At 46.5% G+C, this 14762-nt stretch overlaps 1 protein-coding gene across 2 annotated transcripts in view; it reads left to right on the top strand.

The window, feature by feature from the left end:
• The window catches only part of LOC310755855 (inactive dipeptidyl peptidase 10-like), a 56806-nt gene that overhangs the window by 12379 nt on the left and 29665 nt on the right, over positions 1-14762 (top strand). For both annotated transcript variants that reach the window (XM_083599223.1, XM_083599222.1), the window contains 7 exons: positions 1397-1471; positions 3646-3698; positions 5640-5721; positions 7562-7682; positions 8769-8923; positions 10843-10940; positions 14063-14186. In XM_083599223.1, the coding sequence (XP_083455349.1) occupies positions 1397-1471; positions 3646-3698; positions 5640-5721; positions 7562-7682; positions 8769-8923; positions 10843-10940; positions 14063-14186 (708 nt within the window). The remainder of the gene's footprint in view (positions 1-1396; positions 1472-3645; positions 3699-5639; positions 5722-7561; positions 7683-8768; positions 8924-10842; positions 10941-14062; positions 14187-14762) is intronic.

The following is a 14762-nucleotide window of genomic DNA, read 5'->3' as shown; positions in this document are numbered from 1 at the left end:
TGACCATTAGGTCCAGTTGTGACCGACTCTGGGGTTGCGGTGCTCATCTCGCTTTACTGGCTGAGGGAGTCGGCGTACAGCTTCCGGGCGATGTGGCCAGCATGACTAAGCCGCTTCTGGCGAACCAGAGCAGCGCACGGAAACGCCGTTTACCTTCCCGCCAGAGCGGTACCTATTTATCTACTTGCACTTTGACGTGCTTTCGAACTGCTAGGTTGGCAGGAGCAGGGACCGAGCAACGGGAGCTCACCCCGTCGCGGGGATTTGAACTGCCGACCTTCTGATCGGCAAGTCCTAGGCTCTGTGGTTTAACCCACAGCGCCATCCGCGTTCCCCACAGGAGCATAGCTGTCAACAGGAGCATAGCTGTGAGGAATCCTATTCGGAATAAGGGAATTTCCCTTTAAATAAAGGGAAACGTTGACAGCTATGCACAGGAGGGGCAAGAGAGAAGCTACAAAACCAATAAACTTCCAAATCTAATGTAATGGCCAAAGTGCCATATCAATATTTTGCCCCTCTTCGGTGCTTGAGGAACCGATTGCCCGGTAGAGACACCCTCATTCCACTTCCACCTTCACTGTATCATCCCCAAGTGTTGCTGTTTACAAGAGAAAACTGCAGACAACTCTAGCTGAGATATGCCCAGAATCTTCCTTCTGGGGTAGGTGACCTCAGAAGATCAATTTGGGTGCCCCTGTCCTGATATAGAGCTCTACAGATGACAGAGAGCAGCTATCAGTTCTTCCTTCAGGTGGGAAAGGTCTGCAGCTCAGTGTTTTGAAGCCAGAAAGTCACAGGCTCCATCCCAGGCATCTTTAGGTAGGACTGAGAAGAGACCCTGCCTGAAACCCTGGAACGCTGCCATCAGTCAGCATAGAACTTCTGGCCCTCCAGATCTGGTTGGATTCCATCTCCCACCAGTCCTAGACAGCATGGCCAATCTTCAAGGTTGTTGGGAGTTGGGCCCCAGCAACATCTGAAGGGCTCCTACACCACCCTTGGTGTTAGACCAGAGTTTCCCAAACAGCTGTTGTTGGACTACAACTCCCATCATCCTTAGCTAGCAGGACCAGTGGCCAGGGATGATGGGAATTGTAGTCCAAAAACAGCTGGAGACCCAATACCAAGAGATGCAGACAATACCAAACTAGATGGACCAATGAGGTGACTAAGTTTAAGGCAGCTTCCTATGTGGCCACAGCAGACCAGACTCCTGGTCTTTAGCCAACTTGTTCTCAGCTCGGGTTGCTCACCGATTCTTGGGCTCTGAGCACCTGACAGGCTTCAATATGAAAAAGAAAATAAACTTGGCCTCAATAATAGGTGCAGTTGCCCCATCTTACATTAACAACCCCTTTCTTCTTTCATCCCCTCTTTCCTTCCCCTTCCACAGCATTTCTTGAAAGCCTCCCACTTCCAAGTGTCACCGGATTTGCAGTTCCTGCTTTTGGCTTGCGATGTGCAGCAGGTAAGGGCCCAAAGTGCTTGCAAGCTGGTTAATTCCTCCACCCAATGCATTAAAAAAAGAGAAAAAGGCAAAACCTTTAAATATCTGAGGTGCTGGAATCGATCCTGCCCCAGAAAGGGTCAAGATTTATCACTAACAGAATCTTGAACAGGCCAGTTGGTGCTGAAATTGGCCGCCTTTCCCTGTTCCCATCTTGGATAATTATAAACCATACAAATGTGCAAAAGTGCAGAGTCACCGTTCTCCATGCCAGCTGTGGAAAATCAATCTTGCTTCTCTATCCATTCCTGCTAATACACCAAAATTTTCTAATGGGACTGTAGTCTATCTCATAGGTGGGGAACCTCTGGTCTGTGGGCCTGATTTGGCCCACCAGGTCTCCCCATTTGGACTGCGAGACTGTTGTGGCCAAGCCACACATACCTGCCCTACACCTGACATCATATAGGATGCCCGGTGTGGGGCCGGTAATGATGCAGCTAGGCTATAGGGCTGTTTGAGCAGCCATCAGTTTGTCGGTGGCTAGAATGAACTTCTGGAAAGGCGCCAGTAAGAGGGGCTAAACCAAGAACCACATCTCTGGGAGCTGTGAGAAAGGGAGGGTGAAGCCAGACTTGCTAGAAGCCTATGAACTACTAAGTGTAGCAGGACTGGCAGCTATAAAACTCAGGAGCTTCCAAATTTAATGCAGCAGCAGAAGTGCCAGATCAATATTTTGCAAAAGCACCTTGCCGGTACCAAAAATCGGGCTTTGCATAGGCCATAGCTCAACTCCTTTCCTCATCCCATCCCATGGTTATTTGATTATAAGTGAAAATCAAGCCTCTCCTTGGATTTCCAGTCCACAAGTGTCATCTAAGTGCATCTGTGATCACACGTCTAAGGTAAAGGACTCCTGGATGGTTAAGTCCAGTCAAAGGCGAATATGGGGTTGCAGCACTCATCTTGCTTTCAGGCTGAGGGAGCCGGCGTTTGTCCACAGACAGCTTTCCGAGTCATGTGGCCAGCATGACTAAACCGCTTCTGGCGCAACGGAAACCAGAGCGCATGGAAACACCGTTTATCTTCCCACTGCAGTGGTACCTATTTATCTACTTGCACTGGCGTGCTTTCGAACTGCTAGGTTGGCAGAAGCTGGGACAGAGCAACGGGAGCTCACCCTGTCGCGGGGATTCGAACCACCGTCCTTCTGACTGGCAAGCCCAAGAGGCTCAGTGGTTTAGACCACAGTGCCACCCACATCACTGCTGATGTCGGACCTAAAAGGCATCAAAGTCTTCAACGGGATTGAGAGGTGGAGCCAAGGTCTGCACCATACATTTTAAAGCACACGACCTGCCTCAAAGAATCCTGGGAGCTGTAGTTCTTTAAGGGTGCTGGGAGGAATTGTAACTCTGCAATGGGTAAGCGGAGGTTCCCAGAATTCTTTGGGGGAAGCCATCAGTTCTAAATGTGCTTTAAGTATATGTTGTGGATGTGACCCAAGTATATAAGTCCTATCCAGCTTGGTTAAAAGGTAAAGGGACCCCTGACCATTAGGTCCAGTCCTGACCGACTCTGGGGTTGCGGCGCTCATCTCGCTTTATTGGCCGAGGGAGCCAGCGTACAGCTTCCGGCTCATGTGGCCAGCATGACTAAGCTGCTTCTGGCGAACCAGAGCAGCGCACGGAAATACCGTTTACCTTCCCGCCGGAGTGGTACCTATTTATCTACTTGCACTTTGACTGCTAGGTGGGCAGGAGCAGGGACCGAGCAACGGGAGCTCACCCTGTCGCGGGGATTCGAACTGCCGACCTTCTGATCGGCAAGTCCTAGGCTCTGTGGTTTAACCCACAGCGCCACCCGCGTCCCATCCAGCTTGGTTAGGTGAAGGCAAAAAATTTAAAAAAGGCAAGTAGAGTAAATGGAAATGATCCCTTTCGCTCCTAAGGGTTAGAGCCAACATGGTGTGGTTGACTGGGGAGTGCTGGATTTGGTTGGACCACTCAAGCTCCAAAGGAATCCAGCTTTGGGCAAAACTTGTCCATCACTTCTTCCTATCTGATTGCCAGGCAAGCCAACCACCTTGGTTATCATTAGCCGAAGCAGCTGCAGAAAAAGGGAGAATTGATGTCCCAGGAAGCGTCTACTGTTCCACACTAACATCATTTTTTTTATTTCCTGCTGGTCTGTAGGTTTTCCGCTACTCTTTCACAGCTCGCTACTTGATCTATAACTTGGGCACCAGGTAAGAACTGGACCTGCACCATAGGACAAATTTATTCAAATAGAACAACGAGGTCTTTATTTGCTGTATTGTTATCTGCATCTATTCCATCATGTATGCCCCACTTCTATATCTTAAAGGGGTCCACAACCTTTGGGACCTGGGTCACATGTGTTGTGAGTACCAAAAATTATTATCCTGCTGCTGTGGATTGGCAGAGCAGCTTTTAACATAAACACACATATTCTTCATTCTGACACCCTTTACATTTTATTTTTTTTAAAAAAACCAGTGTTTGTAATACTTTGTGGTCTTGGTAATTATGTAATTAGTTATGCTTGTTAAAAGAACATTTAAATAAAGAGATCTTTTTTATTTTTATTTTAAAAAACACCCTTCCTGCTTTCCTGTAGGCTGACAGCCAGTTTGCCATTACGAAATCTCTCAATAGGCATTACGGTCTATGCATAGGAATTAATGTGAAATCCATTAGCAGATTACAGTGCTCAGCGATCGCATACTTAGGATTTTTCGCTCAATGAATACACAGCTGAGTTCCCAGCATGTACTGTGTGCGGAAACCGCATGAGGGGTTTGTCACATCTTATAATACTACACTCAGGTTTCACATTAATTCTTACCCAGAAGTTCTCGCTGTGCTGGAGTCTTGTAACTTGTGAAATATCTTCCTAAATTTACACAGACACCTTCAGCCTTCCCTCATTGGGTTAGTCCTCCAGATCTTTAATTAAACAGGGCTGCATCATTGATTGTTCAGCACCAAATATTTCTGCTCTGGTTCGTTGTTCCCAACCCCATGGTTTTAGCACTGTACCATAAACTTAACGGTTGTTTCACTTTCATAGAATCATAGAATCATAGAGTTGGAAGAGACCACAAGGGCCATCGAGTCCAACCCCCTGCCAAGCAGGAAGCACCATCAGAGCACTCCTGACATATGGTTGTCAAGCCTCTGCTTAAAGACCTCCAAAGAAGGAGACTCCACCACACTCCTTGGCAGCAAATTCCACTGTCGAACAGCTCTTACTGTCAGGAAGTTCTTCCTAATGTTTAGGTGGAATCTTCTTTCTTGTAGTTTGGATCCATTGCTCCGTGTCCCCTTCTCTGGAGCAGCAGAAAACAACCTTTCTCCCTCCTCTATGTGACATCCTTTTATATATTTGAACATGGCTATCATATCACCCCTTAACCTCCACTTCACTTTACTTCACTCCACTTCATTTTACTTCGTGTTTATGTACTTAAGCCTAGATTATTTTTTTGTAATATTGAATATATTCAAGGACGAGGGAAGCTGTGGGGTCCCCAAATGACCCTGACTGTTAGCTGTGCTGGGTGGGGTTGTAAAACAGCTGGAGCCGCAGTTTCCTTGTCCCTACTTTTATTAAAAGCACACACCATAAATCAAAACAAAAAATTTTTTTCCTTCCAGTAGCACCTTAAAGACCAACTAAGTTAGTGCATGCACACTTCTTCAGATACACTGATACACAGATACACTGAAACAGAAGTTGCCAGATCCTTCTGTTTCAGTGTATCTGAAGAAGTGTGCATGCACACGAAAGCTCATACCAAGAACTAACTTAGTTGGTCTTTAAGGTGCTACTGGAAGGAAAAAAAAAATTTGTTTTGACTATGGCAGACCAACACGGCTACCTATCTGTAACTGGAACCATAAATCAAAAATTTGAAGCTGTTTGTTGCAACTACGGCAGTATACGTTCGGTTGTTTTTGCAAAATTCCCTTTTAGCTTTGGAGAGGGACTAATAGATTACCGTAATCCCTTGTTTAGTCTCTCTTACTCCCCACTCCCCAAATTACACAGTCTTGCTAACAGTGGACCAGGCATTAACATAAGAGGCCCCACTGCCCTCTTTCCGCCTGCCGCACTTCCCAAATAATTCTCCTGCAGGAAAGTGGTCTCATGTTTCCTTTTCCAGGGAGACCAGCAACCTCGATGTGCCCAAGGCAGATACTGTTCGTCTGCAATATGCAGCCTGGGGAGCCCAGGATAACCAGCTAGTAAGTACCTATTCAATTTACTTACATTTTCATAAATTCAGGGCCAGCTCTATCATTAGGTAGAGTGAGGCTGCCACCTGAGGTGGCTGGTGCTGGGGGCATTGATTGCTTTCCCCCACCCTAACCACCCCCATTCTTTCCTCTCTTTTTTGGAATAATTTTGGAATAATAATACAGAGCTGTCTTGCCCACCAAATTAATTCATTACCTGAAAAGCAAGTTGTTGACTGCAAATTTGTGTTATTCAGGCAGCAGCCCTAGTTTATTTTTATTTTTGTAATTTTTAAATTTTTTATTGACAAAGTAATAATCATAAATAAATAAGAATAAAAATGTCCACCCCACCACTGAGACCATTCCATTGTAACTATCCAACCTCCCAAAATTTCAACACCTCTTGCAATGGTTTGACCCCTTTCTGTTTTAACAGTACAAATTACTCAAACGCCCTCAAAATCATTTCTCCTGCATATTTCCCGTCTTACCTTAATGGCACATATTAATTTATAATTAATAGCAATATCCTACACCTCTTTATACCATTCTTCCATTTTATATTCTGTTTGCCCTTTCCACTTCCTAGCTATAATAATTTGTGCAGCTGTCAATAAATTTGTGAGCAAGTCCTTCATAGCCTTTGAACCTTCCACCCCATCGTAAATTGAAAATAATGCTACCTCTGGACTTTTGGTCAGCTTTAACCCAGTGATTTCTGTTATCTCCTTAAGCACCCTTTGTCAAAAAAAAAAGTGTACATATTTCCACCCCCACCACATATGAACGTAATTCCCTGTTTCCTGGCATCCCCTCCAACATGACACCGAATATTCCTTGTTTATTTGATTTAATCTGACAAATTAAAGCAGCCCTAGTTTATACTAATGGGGGGAAATGGATTAGTGGAAATTTTCAGTTTGCCTCTGTTTCCTTCCCACCCCCAATCTCTGGCAAGGTTTGCCCAACGGTAGTTTTCTTGTTGTTGATTTCATATGTCACAACCAAGAACAACATAGGTCAGCCTGTGACTTGATTTCCATCCTCAGCAGTTTGAGTTAGAGCTTTGTGAGCATGGCTGCTGCTGCTGCAGCAACAACAACAACAGTTGATCCCTGTGGGCAAGACCTGGAGAAGGGATCCCTAGTGGATAACGGCAACATAAGCCAGCAATTTGCCTGTGAAGTTGCTCTTTGGCTCCCCAACCTATTTAGTTAAGGTTAGCCTCCCTAGAAAGTTGCTGTGATCACCCGTGGTGCCACTGGGGCAGGACTTTAGGGCAGAAGAACTCTGCTGACTTGGTGAAATATACTCGGAGTCGAGAGTGGATTTCATGCTCTTTATTCATCTCATAGTGGTGAGGAGGAATGGAAGTTCCCCCAGAATGTCTGCTTTATATACATTATTTACACAATGGGCCCCACGTGATTGGCTAATTCCGGGATTCTCCTGTAGGCCAATCAGGTTGTGGATTCACTTCCACCTGGAGCTGGATTGGGTGGCTCCTGTGGACCAATCATACTGCTGCATTGTTCTAGGACCAATCAGACTGCTGCATTCTGAATCCTATTGTTCTAGGACCAATCAGACTGCTGCATTTTGGATCCTATTCAACTCAGTACACTTGGGGAGTGGGGGTGACAGACTGAAAATACAGCAGGGTTGGCTTAACACATTTTGAAGTAAAGGAGGGAATATGCCTTGCTGTCTGAATTGGGACGCCCCCAATTCTATACAATTCAGTATAGAATCTAAAATTACCGAATTGCATCCCTGGTAGCGATCATAGAACCAGAGGTTTCGGACGAGCTGATCCAGTCATCTTACTGATTTATTCCCTTCCCAGGTGTTTATCCTGGATAACGACATTTATTATCAGCCTGGAGTCTCCAGCCGGGCCAAACGCATCACCACATCTGGACGCCAAGCAGTTGTCTTCAATGGGATTGCTGACTGGCTATATGAAGGTGAGTAGGTCAAGGCCCTATGAACACAGTCAGGAGTCCTGGGGCAGCAGTCTTCTGGGGGGGGGGGCATTGCCCCATCCGCTTTGCAGTGCCGAAATAACACAGTGGAATGCTTTCACACACCTGTGATTTTAAAAGTCTTGCCTTTACTTCTGAAGGCTTTTTTTTTTTAAACAATCGAGCAGTGTACATATTTTATGAAATAAACAAAAAATAGTTCTTCTCAATTCTCCTCTGAGTTCATACAGTGGTGATTAATGGCCATTTAGGAGCAAGGGACGTGGGTGGTGCTGTGGGTAAAACCTCAGTGCCTAGGACTTGCCGATCGCATGGTCGGCGGTTCGAATCCCCGCGGCGGGGTGAGCTCCCGTCTTTCGGTCCCAGCTCCTGCCCACCTAGCAGTTCGAAAGCACCCCTAAGTGCAAGTAGATAAATAGGTACCGCTTTACAGCGGGAAGGTAAACGGCGTTTCCGTGTGCTGCGCTGGTGCTGGCTCGCCAAAGCAGCTTCGTCACGCTGGCCACATGACCCGGAAGTGTCTCCGGACAGCGCTGGCCCCCGGCCTCTTAAGTGAGATGGGCTCACAACCCTAGAGTCGGACACAACTGGCCCGTACGGGCAGGGGTACCTTTACCTTTAGGAGCAATTTGCACTTCCTCCTGTCTTTTAAGAACTCAGCAAAACATCGATAAAGGCTTAGTTCAGTTTAATTAAAGTTAAATGAAGCACTCCAAAGTGCAGTGAAGTCCATTGGCCAGTTGTGTCTTCCATGGCCTGCAGGGGGAGCTATTTCCTTATTTAACCTTTCCAGAAATAAACATGCTGCTTTCAGGGATGGCATTGGTAGAACCGTTCAGAGTGACCTGCCTGTTGAGGCCTGAAAATAATGGGTGAATGAGAGGGGAGGGGTCTGAACAAGTAATCTAGGTGAAAGTAACAGAGACGCAGATGTTTTCGGAGACAAAGAGTGCCCCTTCGTGCATTCTGTGTGCATTCTGCATTTCTCATGAGGAAAGGCAGGTGGGCTCCAGCAGTCGTGGTTTACTGCTTGATACTCATATCTGATATCCCCCCCTTGCTTCCAAGAGGAGATCCTGCAGACTGCCAGCGCTCACTGGTGTTCACCTGATAGCATGTGGCTAGCCTATCTTTCCATCAACAACTCCCTGGTGCCAAAGATGGAACTGCCCCAGTTTCTTGGAGGAAAATACCCTACCAGCCAACACTATCCCTATCCTAAGGTGAGTCTCACTTCTATCCATAGCTGTCAACTTACAGATTTGAAAATAAGGGACCAGCAGCCTCGAAAATAAGGGATCAGCAGCCAAAATAAGGGATTTTCCAGGCACAGGTATGTTCAACTTCTGAGCCCCTCCAAGCCAAAGGCAGACAGCCCAGCCAACAGCCAAACGAAGCCTCAAGCAGTGGTACCCACAGCGCAGCAACCCGGCAAAGGGAATGCAGCAGGGAAAACCACCGTCACCTCTCCGCTGGGAAGCGCTGAGCAAAGGCGAGTCCCCAGGCAACGTGGCCGATTTGATCGGCTGGCACAAGGCATGCAAGCTCCAGCCCGCAGTCGTTCTTAGACTCCTTATTGGGTGAGCAACGCAGCCAAGCAACACAGCTGGAGCCTCCCTCCTCCCTGGCCGGCAGGGAGGGAGGGAGAGGAGCTGCTTCCTTTGAAACCCGGAAAATTTAAGGAACATCATCAATAAGGGATAGCAGCGGGACACGGCGCTGGGATAAGGGACTTTCCCACCAAATAAGGGACGGTTGACAGCTATGCTTCTATCCTCCCCTACAAGGGGTGGACTAGAGGGAGGCCAGCAGTCACAAGGATGTTTAGGTGACCTTAGAGCAGGCATGGCCAAACTTGGCCCTCCAGCTGTTTTGGGACTACAACTCCCATCATCCATAGCTGACAGGACCAGTGGTCAGGGATGATGGGAATTGTAGTCTCAAAACAGCTGGAGGACCAAGTTTGGCTATGCCTGCCTTAGAGGAACCAACCAACCTGCATGTTTTTGCTGGTCTAACTTTGCATATTTATCCTCTCAAACTGGGTGTGAGGGGAACCTTTGGGCCTCCAGATTTTGTTGAACTACAACTCCCATTAGCCCCAGAAAACATGGCCAATGGCAGGGGATGATGAGGGTTGTAGTTCAGTAACATCAAGAGGGACAATGGTTCCCCACACCTGTCTTACACAGCTGTCCAACATCTCTCTGATGAAAATAGAGATGTCCTAAGGAAAAGCGGGATATTCTGGGATCATATCAGAAACCAGGATTGCTTCTGTAAATTCTGGAAAATAGGAACACTTGGAGGGTCTGGTCTTATGGGTTTGCAGAGCCAGGTGTAGACTCTTGGCACCTCAAAGCAAGCAATGAGGAACCTGTAGTCCTAAATATGTTGCTAAACTACAACCAATCTGCGCCAATCTGGGCCCATAACCTATTGGCAAAACCTACTGGTGTTTCGCAACTTTCCGACTAGTTGCAGGACCGTAGCCAGACCTAGCAGAGTAAACGCAGAATCCACGGAAGCAATTGGCGACTTGGCTGCAGACAGGATAGACGAAGCAGGAACCAGGAATTTGTAGTTAGGTGTTTATTATATGCAGTGGACTATTTACAGAACAGAACACGGATCTTTAGCTAGCTCTTTCTGACACGACTCACAACTCCTACACTCACTAACACACTGAACTCTGAATACTGAACTCTGAACACATTCTAGTTAGTAGGCCATTAATTATCACTCCCTTGAGAGAGCTTGACCAATCAGGGAGCTGTCTCCATGCCTCTGTTATCACCAGGCAGACTTACTCCTTCAGATTGCCTCCTGGCTGTCTGCCAAACCTTAAGTGTCTCTGTGTGAGTAGCTGCATGTACACAGTTTCCCAATATCCCATTATCCCTAGCCATCCTAGCTAGTGCTCATGGGATCTGTAGTCCAACAACATCTGGAGGGTCACAGGTTCCCCATTCCTATGGAATAGGGTTTGCTTGTACCACAGGCCTGTCTATTAGTGCATGAATGCTTATGACTGATGACAGCACCTGCTGTTGCATGTTGACCTCCCACCCTGAAGTGTTCACATATTTTGTTCCTTGCCCTTGACTTCCTCCTGTCTCTCCACTTTCTCTTCTCTTCTCAGGCCGGGCAGCCCATCCCTTCTGTTCAACTCTTTGTGGTGAACCTATCTGGAGCGCTTCACCTGCTGGAGCTCCTACCTCCAGAATCCTTCCAGGGCAGGTGAAGGGGAAGGGTGGGTCGGGGTTGCCTGATGGAATTTTGTTTCCCTTTATCCAAATAGCTGCAAGTTCAGGAAGCATGTCCTTTGAGCCGTGTGGCCACACTTCCGATCCAAATTCCTTCCCCTTATACCCGGTGCTTTTTTTCTATTAAAAAAATGTTTAGGGGTACTCTCATTTTGACTCAAGAAAATCACCATTTTATAGTTCAAATCAGGAAAAATAAATACACAAAAGTACAAAGAGTACAAAATGTTTAGGGGTATGCGTACCCCTGAGTACCACTGCTTAAGTCTGTAAAAATTTGCTGCTACTATTGTTGTTGCTACTGCTGCTGTTTTATATATATATATATATATATATATATATATATATATATATATATATAATTTTTATTGGTTTTTTAACATATCATTTTCAACAGTAATTAAACATACTTTTACATCTTATTCTAATTTTTGACTTCCATCAATCCTGTCTGAAAATTTTCCAATCTAATCTCTAGGTATGCATTTCTTATCTTCCCTATTACATTTCAAACTCATAACCAATATCTCGATCTTTTTCTGCTTTGTAACACTTCGGATATTTCTCCTTACAAAACTTCTTGTAGTCCTACTAGAGTAATTTGTTGATTACAGTTGCTCTTCAAATAATTCATATACTTCTTCCAATCTTCTGTAAATCTCTGGTCCCGCAGGTTTCGAATCCTTCCTGTCATTTTGTCCAGTTCTGCATAGTCCATTAATTTCGTCTGCCATTCTTCTTTCGTCGGAATTTCTTCTTGTTTTGTTGTTGCTGCTGCTGTTATTACTAGTGTCATCATCACCGTGCTCTGCTGACCTCCCACCTGGACTACTGTAATATGATGTGTAAGGGGCTGCGCTTGAAGGGTGATGTAAAAAGGGTTTTGCTTTTGCTGCCCAACTCCCCAATGGGACTCCGAGTCCCCTAAGCCCATGACTGGTCAGAGAAAAATGAATGGAGGCAGGATCCAGTGGAAAACAAGGCAGATATTTATTATCTCTGTTGCAACAGAGTTCCCTGCCCCCCTTCCAAGGAGGGAGGGGCCATGAACAAAAGTGTGCAGGAACCTTTAAAGAATTTGACATTGCCCTTAGCAAAAGACCACCCCCCCCCCATTCATTCATACATACATACATCACAGGAGGTAATCTACAGCAGAAATCAGGATACCTGACAATAGTCACTGATTGCATTACCTGAGCAGCCTGGCCATTCTTTTGTGATGGTTAGTACTTTAGTTCCTGAATCCAGGTCACAGGCTCACCCTATTCATAAACGAATATGCCCTTAAGATCAGATTTGTAAGTGAAAAGACAGTGGGAAGGATTTCCCCATTTGCCTCCCTTACTGTAGAGTAAGAGTTAAAGTGAGGTCATTGGGAGAGTCAGAATGGCTTCAGGATTGCTCTCCCATGCTATTTCAGACACATGGTTTACATATTTAGATATGTGTGCATTTATGAATATTTATTCTATATTGGGGGACGTGGGTGGCGCTGTGGGTTAAACCACAGAGCCTAGGACTTGCCGATCAGAAGGTCGGCGGTTCGAATCCCCGCGACGGGGTGAGCTCCCGTTGCTCGGTCCCTGCTCCTGCCAACCTAGCAGTTCGAAAGCACGTCAAAGTGCAAGTAGATAAATAGGTACCGCTCCAGCGGGAAGGTAAACGGCGTCTCCGTGTGCTGCTCTGGTTCGCCAGAAGCGGCTTAGTCATGCTGGCCACATGACCCGGAAGCTGCACACCGGCTCCATCGGCCAATAAAGCAAGATGAGCGCCGCAACCCCAGAGCCAGCCACGACTGGACCTAATGGTCAGGGGTCCCTTTACCTTTTTATTCTGTATTGGAGAACTTAGAATTCTTATAACAAGGGCAACAGGTTTCCCACTCCTTCTTTAATGTATAGCGTCCAACAGGGGGTGCCAGCTTGAGTAAAATATTGTGGGGCCCAGGTAAGCCCCACCCTGCATCATCTATCACATGATGTGGTGCACACACACCATTTGAATGGGAATGCCCATCAACTTTGTGGGGGCCTTTGTTGTTGTTTAGTCGTTTAATCGTGTCCGACTCTTCGTGACCCCCTGGACCAGAGCACGCCAGGCACTGCTGTCTTCCACTGCCTCCCGCAGTTTGGTCAAACTCATGCTGGTAGCTTTGAGAACATTGTCCAACCATCTCGTCCTCTGTTGTCCCCTTTTCCCGAGAGCCAGTGTGGTGTAGTGGTTAAGAGCGATAGACTCGTGATCTGGGGAACCGGGTTCGTGTCTCCGCTCCTCCACATGCAGCTGCTGGGTGACCTTGGGCTAGTCACACTTCTTTGAAGTCTCTCAGCCCCACTCACCTCACAGAGTGTTTGTTGTGGGGGAGGAAGGGAAAGGAGAATGTTAGCCGCTTTGAGACTCCTTTGGGTAGTGATAAAGTGGAATATCAAATCCAAACTCTTCTTCTTCTTCTTGTGCCCTCCATCTTTCCCAACATCAGGGTCTTTTCCAGGGAGTCTTATCTTCTCATGAGGTGGCCAAAGTATTGGAGCCTCAGCTTCAGGATCTGTCCTTCCTGTGAGCACTCAGGGCTGATTTCCTTAAGAATGGATAGGTTTGTTCTTCTTGCAGTCCATGGGACTCTCAAGAGTCTCCTCCAGCACCATAATTCAAAAGCATTGTGGGGGCCTAGTCCCCTCAAATATTTTATTGTGGTGGCCAAAGTCCCTACAGCCCCTAGGAACCAGCTCCTATGGCGTCCACCACAGTTAGTTCACATGCAACTTGTAATTATTTACCTAACGTTTGCGGACTGAAAAAACGACACTAGTGAATGCTGGTCATATTTCCATTACTGATCTCAGAAGAACATGCAAAGTACAGCCATTGCTGTTTTCCCTCTCAAACCAAATTCTTTGACATCTCTCTGTGCCGGTCAGTTCAGAAGCTTTTTTTTTTTTTTGTACTTCCTGTCAGGCACAGGGCAAGAATGCAAAGAAAGGAGCCTGGATATGCTGATCGCTGAACTTTTTGCCAAATGACCCCTGAGGGAGCCAAGACTGTTTAGTTTCCTCCCTCCCAAGCATGCTGGTTTCACTACTGCTCTCTTTCCAGGGAATATTACATCACCATGGTAAAATGGGTGGGGCACTCCCGGTTGGCTGTGCGATGGTTAAATAGGCCGCAGAACATGTCTGTGCTGAGTCTGTGTGAAGCTGCCACAGGGACCTGCACTGAGGTGAGCTCCGTTACTAAGTATTATAATACACCTGTATTATTTCGCTATGACATTCCTCTATCCCACCTTTCCTCCAAGGTGCTCAAAGTGGCGTGCACCTGATTCTCCCCCACCACACAACAACCTTGTGAGGTAGGTTAGGCTAAGACAGGCACCCCCAAACTCGGCCCTCCAGATGTTTTGGGACTACAACTCCCATCATCCCTAGCTAACAGGACCAGTGGTCAGGGATGATGGGAATTGTAGTCCCAAAACATCTGGAGGGCTGACTTTGGGGATGCCTGGGCTAAAAGATGGTGACTGGCCCCAACGGGCTCGATGGCATAATTGGGGGTTTCACACCTGGTCTTCCAGGTCTTGGTATTTAACAACTATACCAAAATTGTCCCTCATGTACTTCTGTGTGTGAGAGAACTGGGTTTCTCTACATGGAGTCCATACTATAGCTACCTTTTAAAAGTCATTTTTTAGAAAGCCTTTCAAAATACACCTTTTAAATGCATCCTTTCATAAAAGGGGGGATAGAGGGTTCTAATTTAGTACCTCAGGGAGTTAATAAAGAATACAGGAGTGGGG

Source organism: Podarcis filfolensis (assembly GCF_964270895.1).
Source record: "Podarcis filfolensis genome assembly, chromosome: 2".
Taxonomy (NCBI): domain Eukaryota; kingdom Metazoa; phylum Chordata; class Lepidosauria; order Squamata; family Lacertidae; genus Podarcis; species Podarcis filfolensis.
The sequence above is the reverse complement of the archived record's forward strand: the minus strand, read 5'-3'. Positions and strand labels throughout refer to the sequence as shown.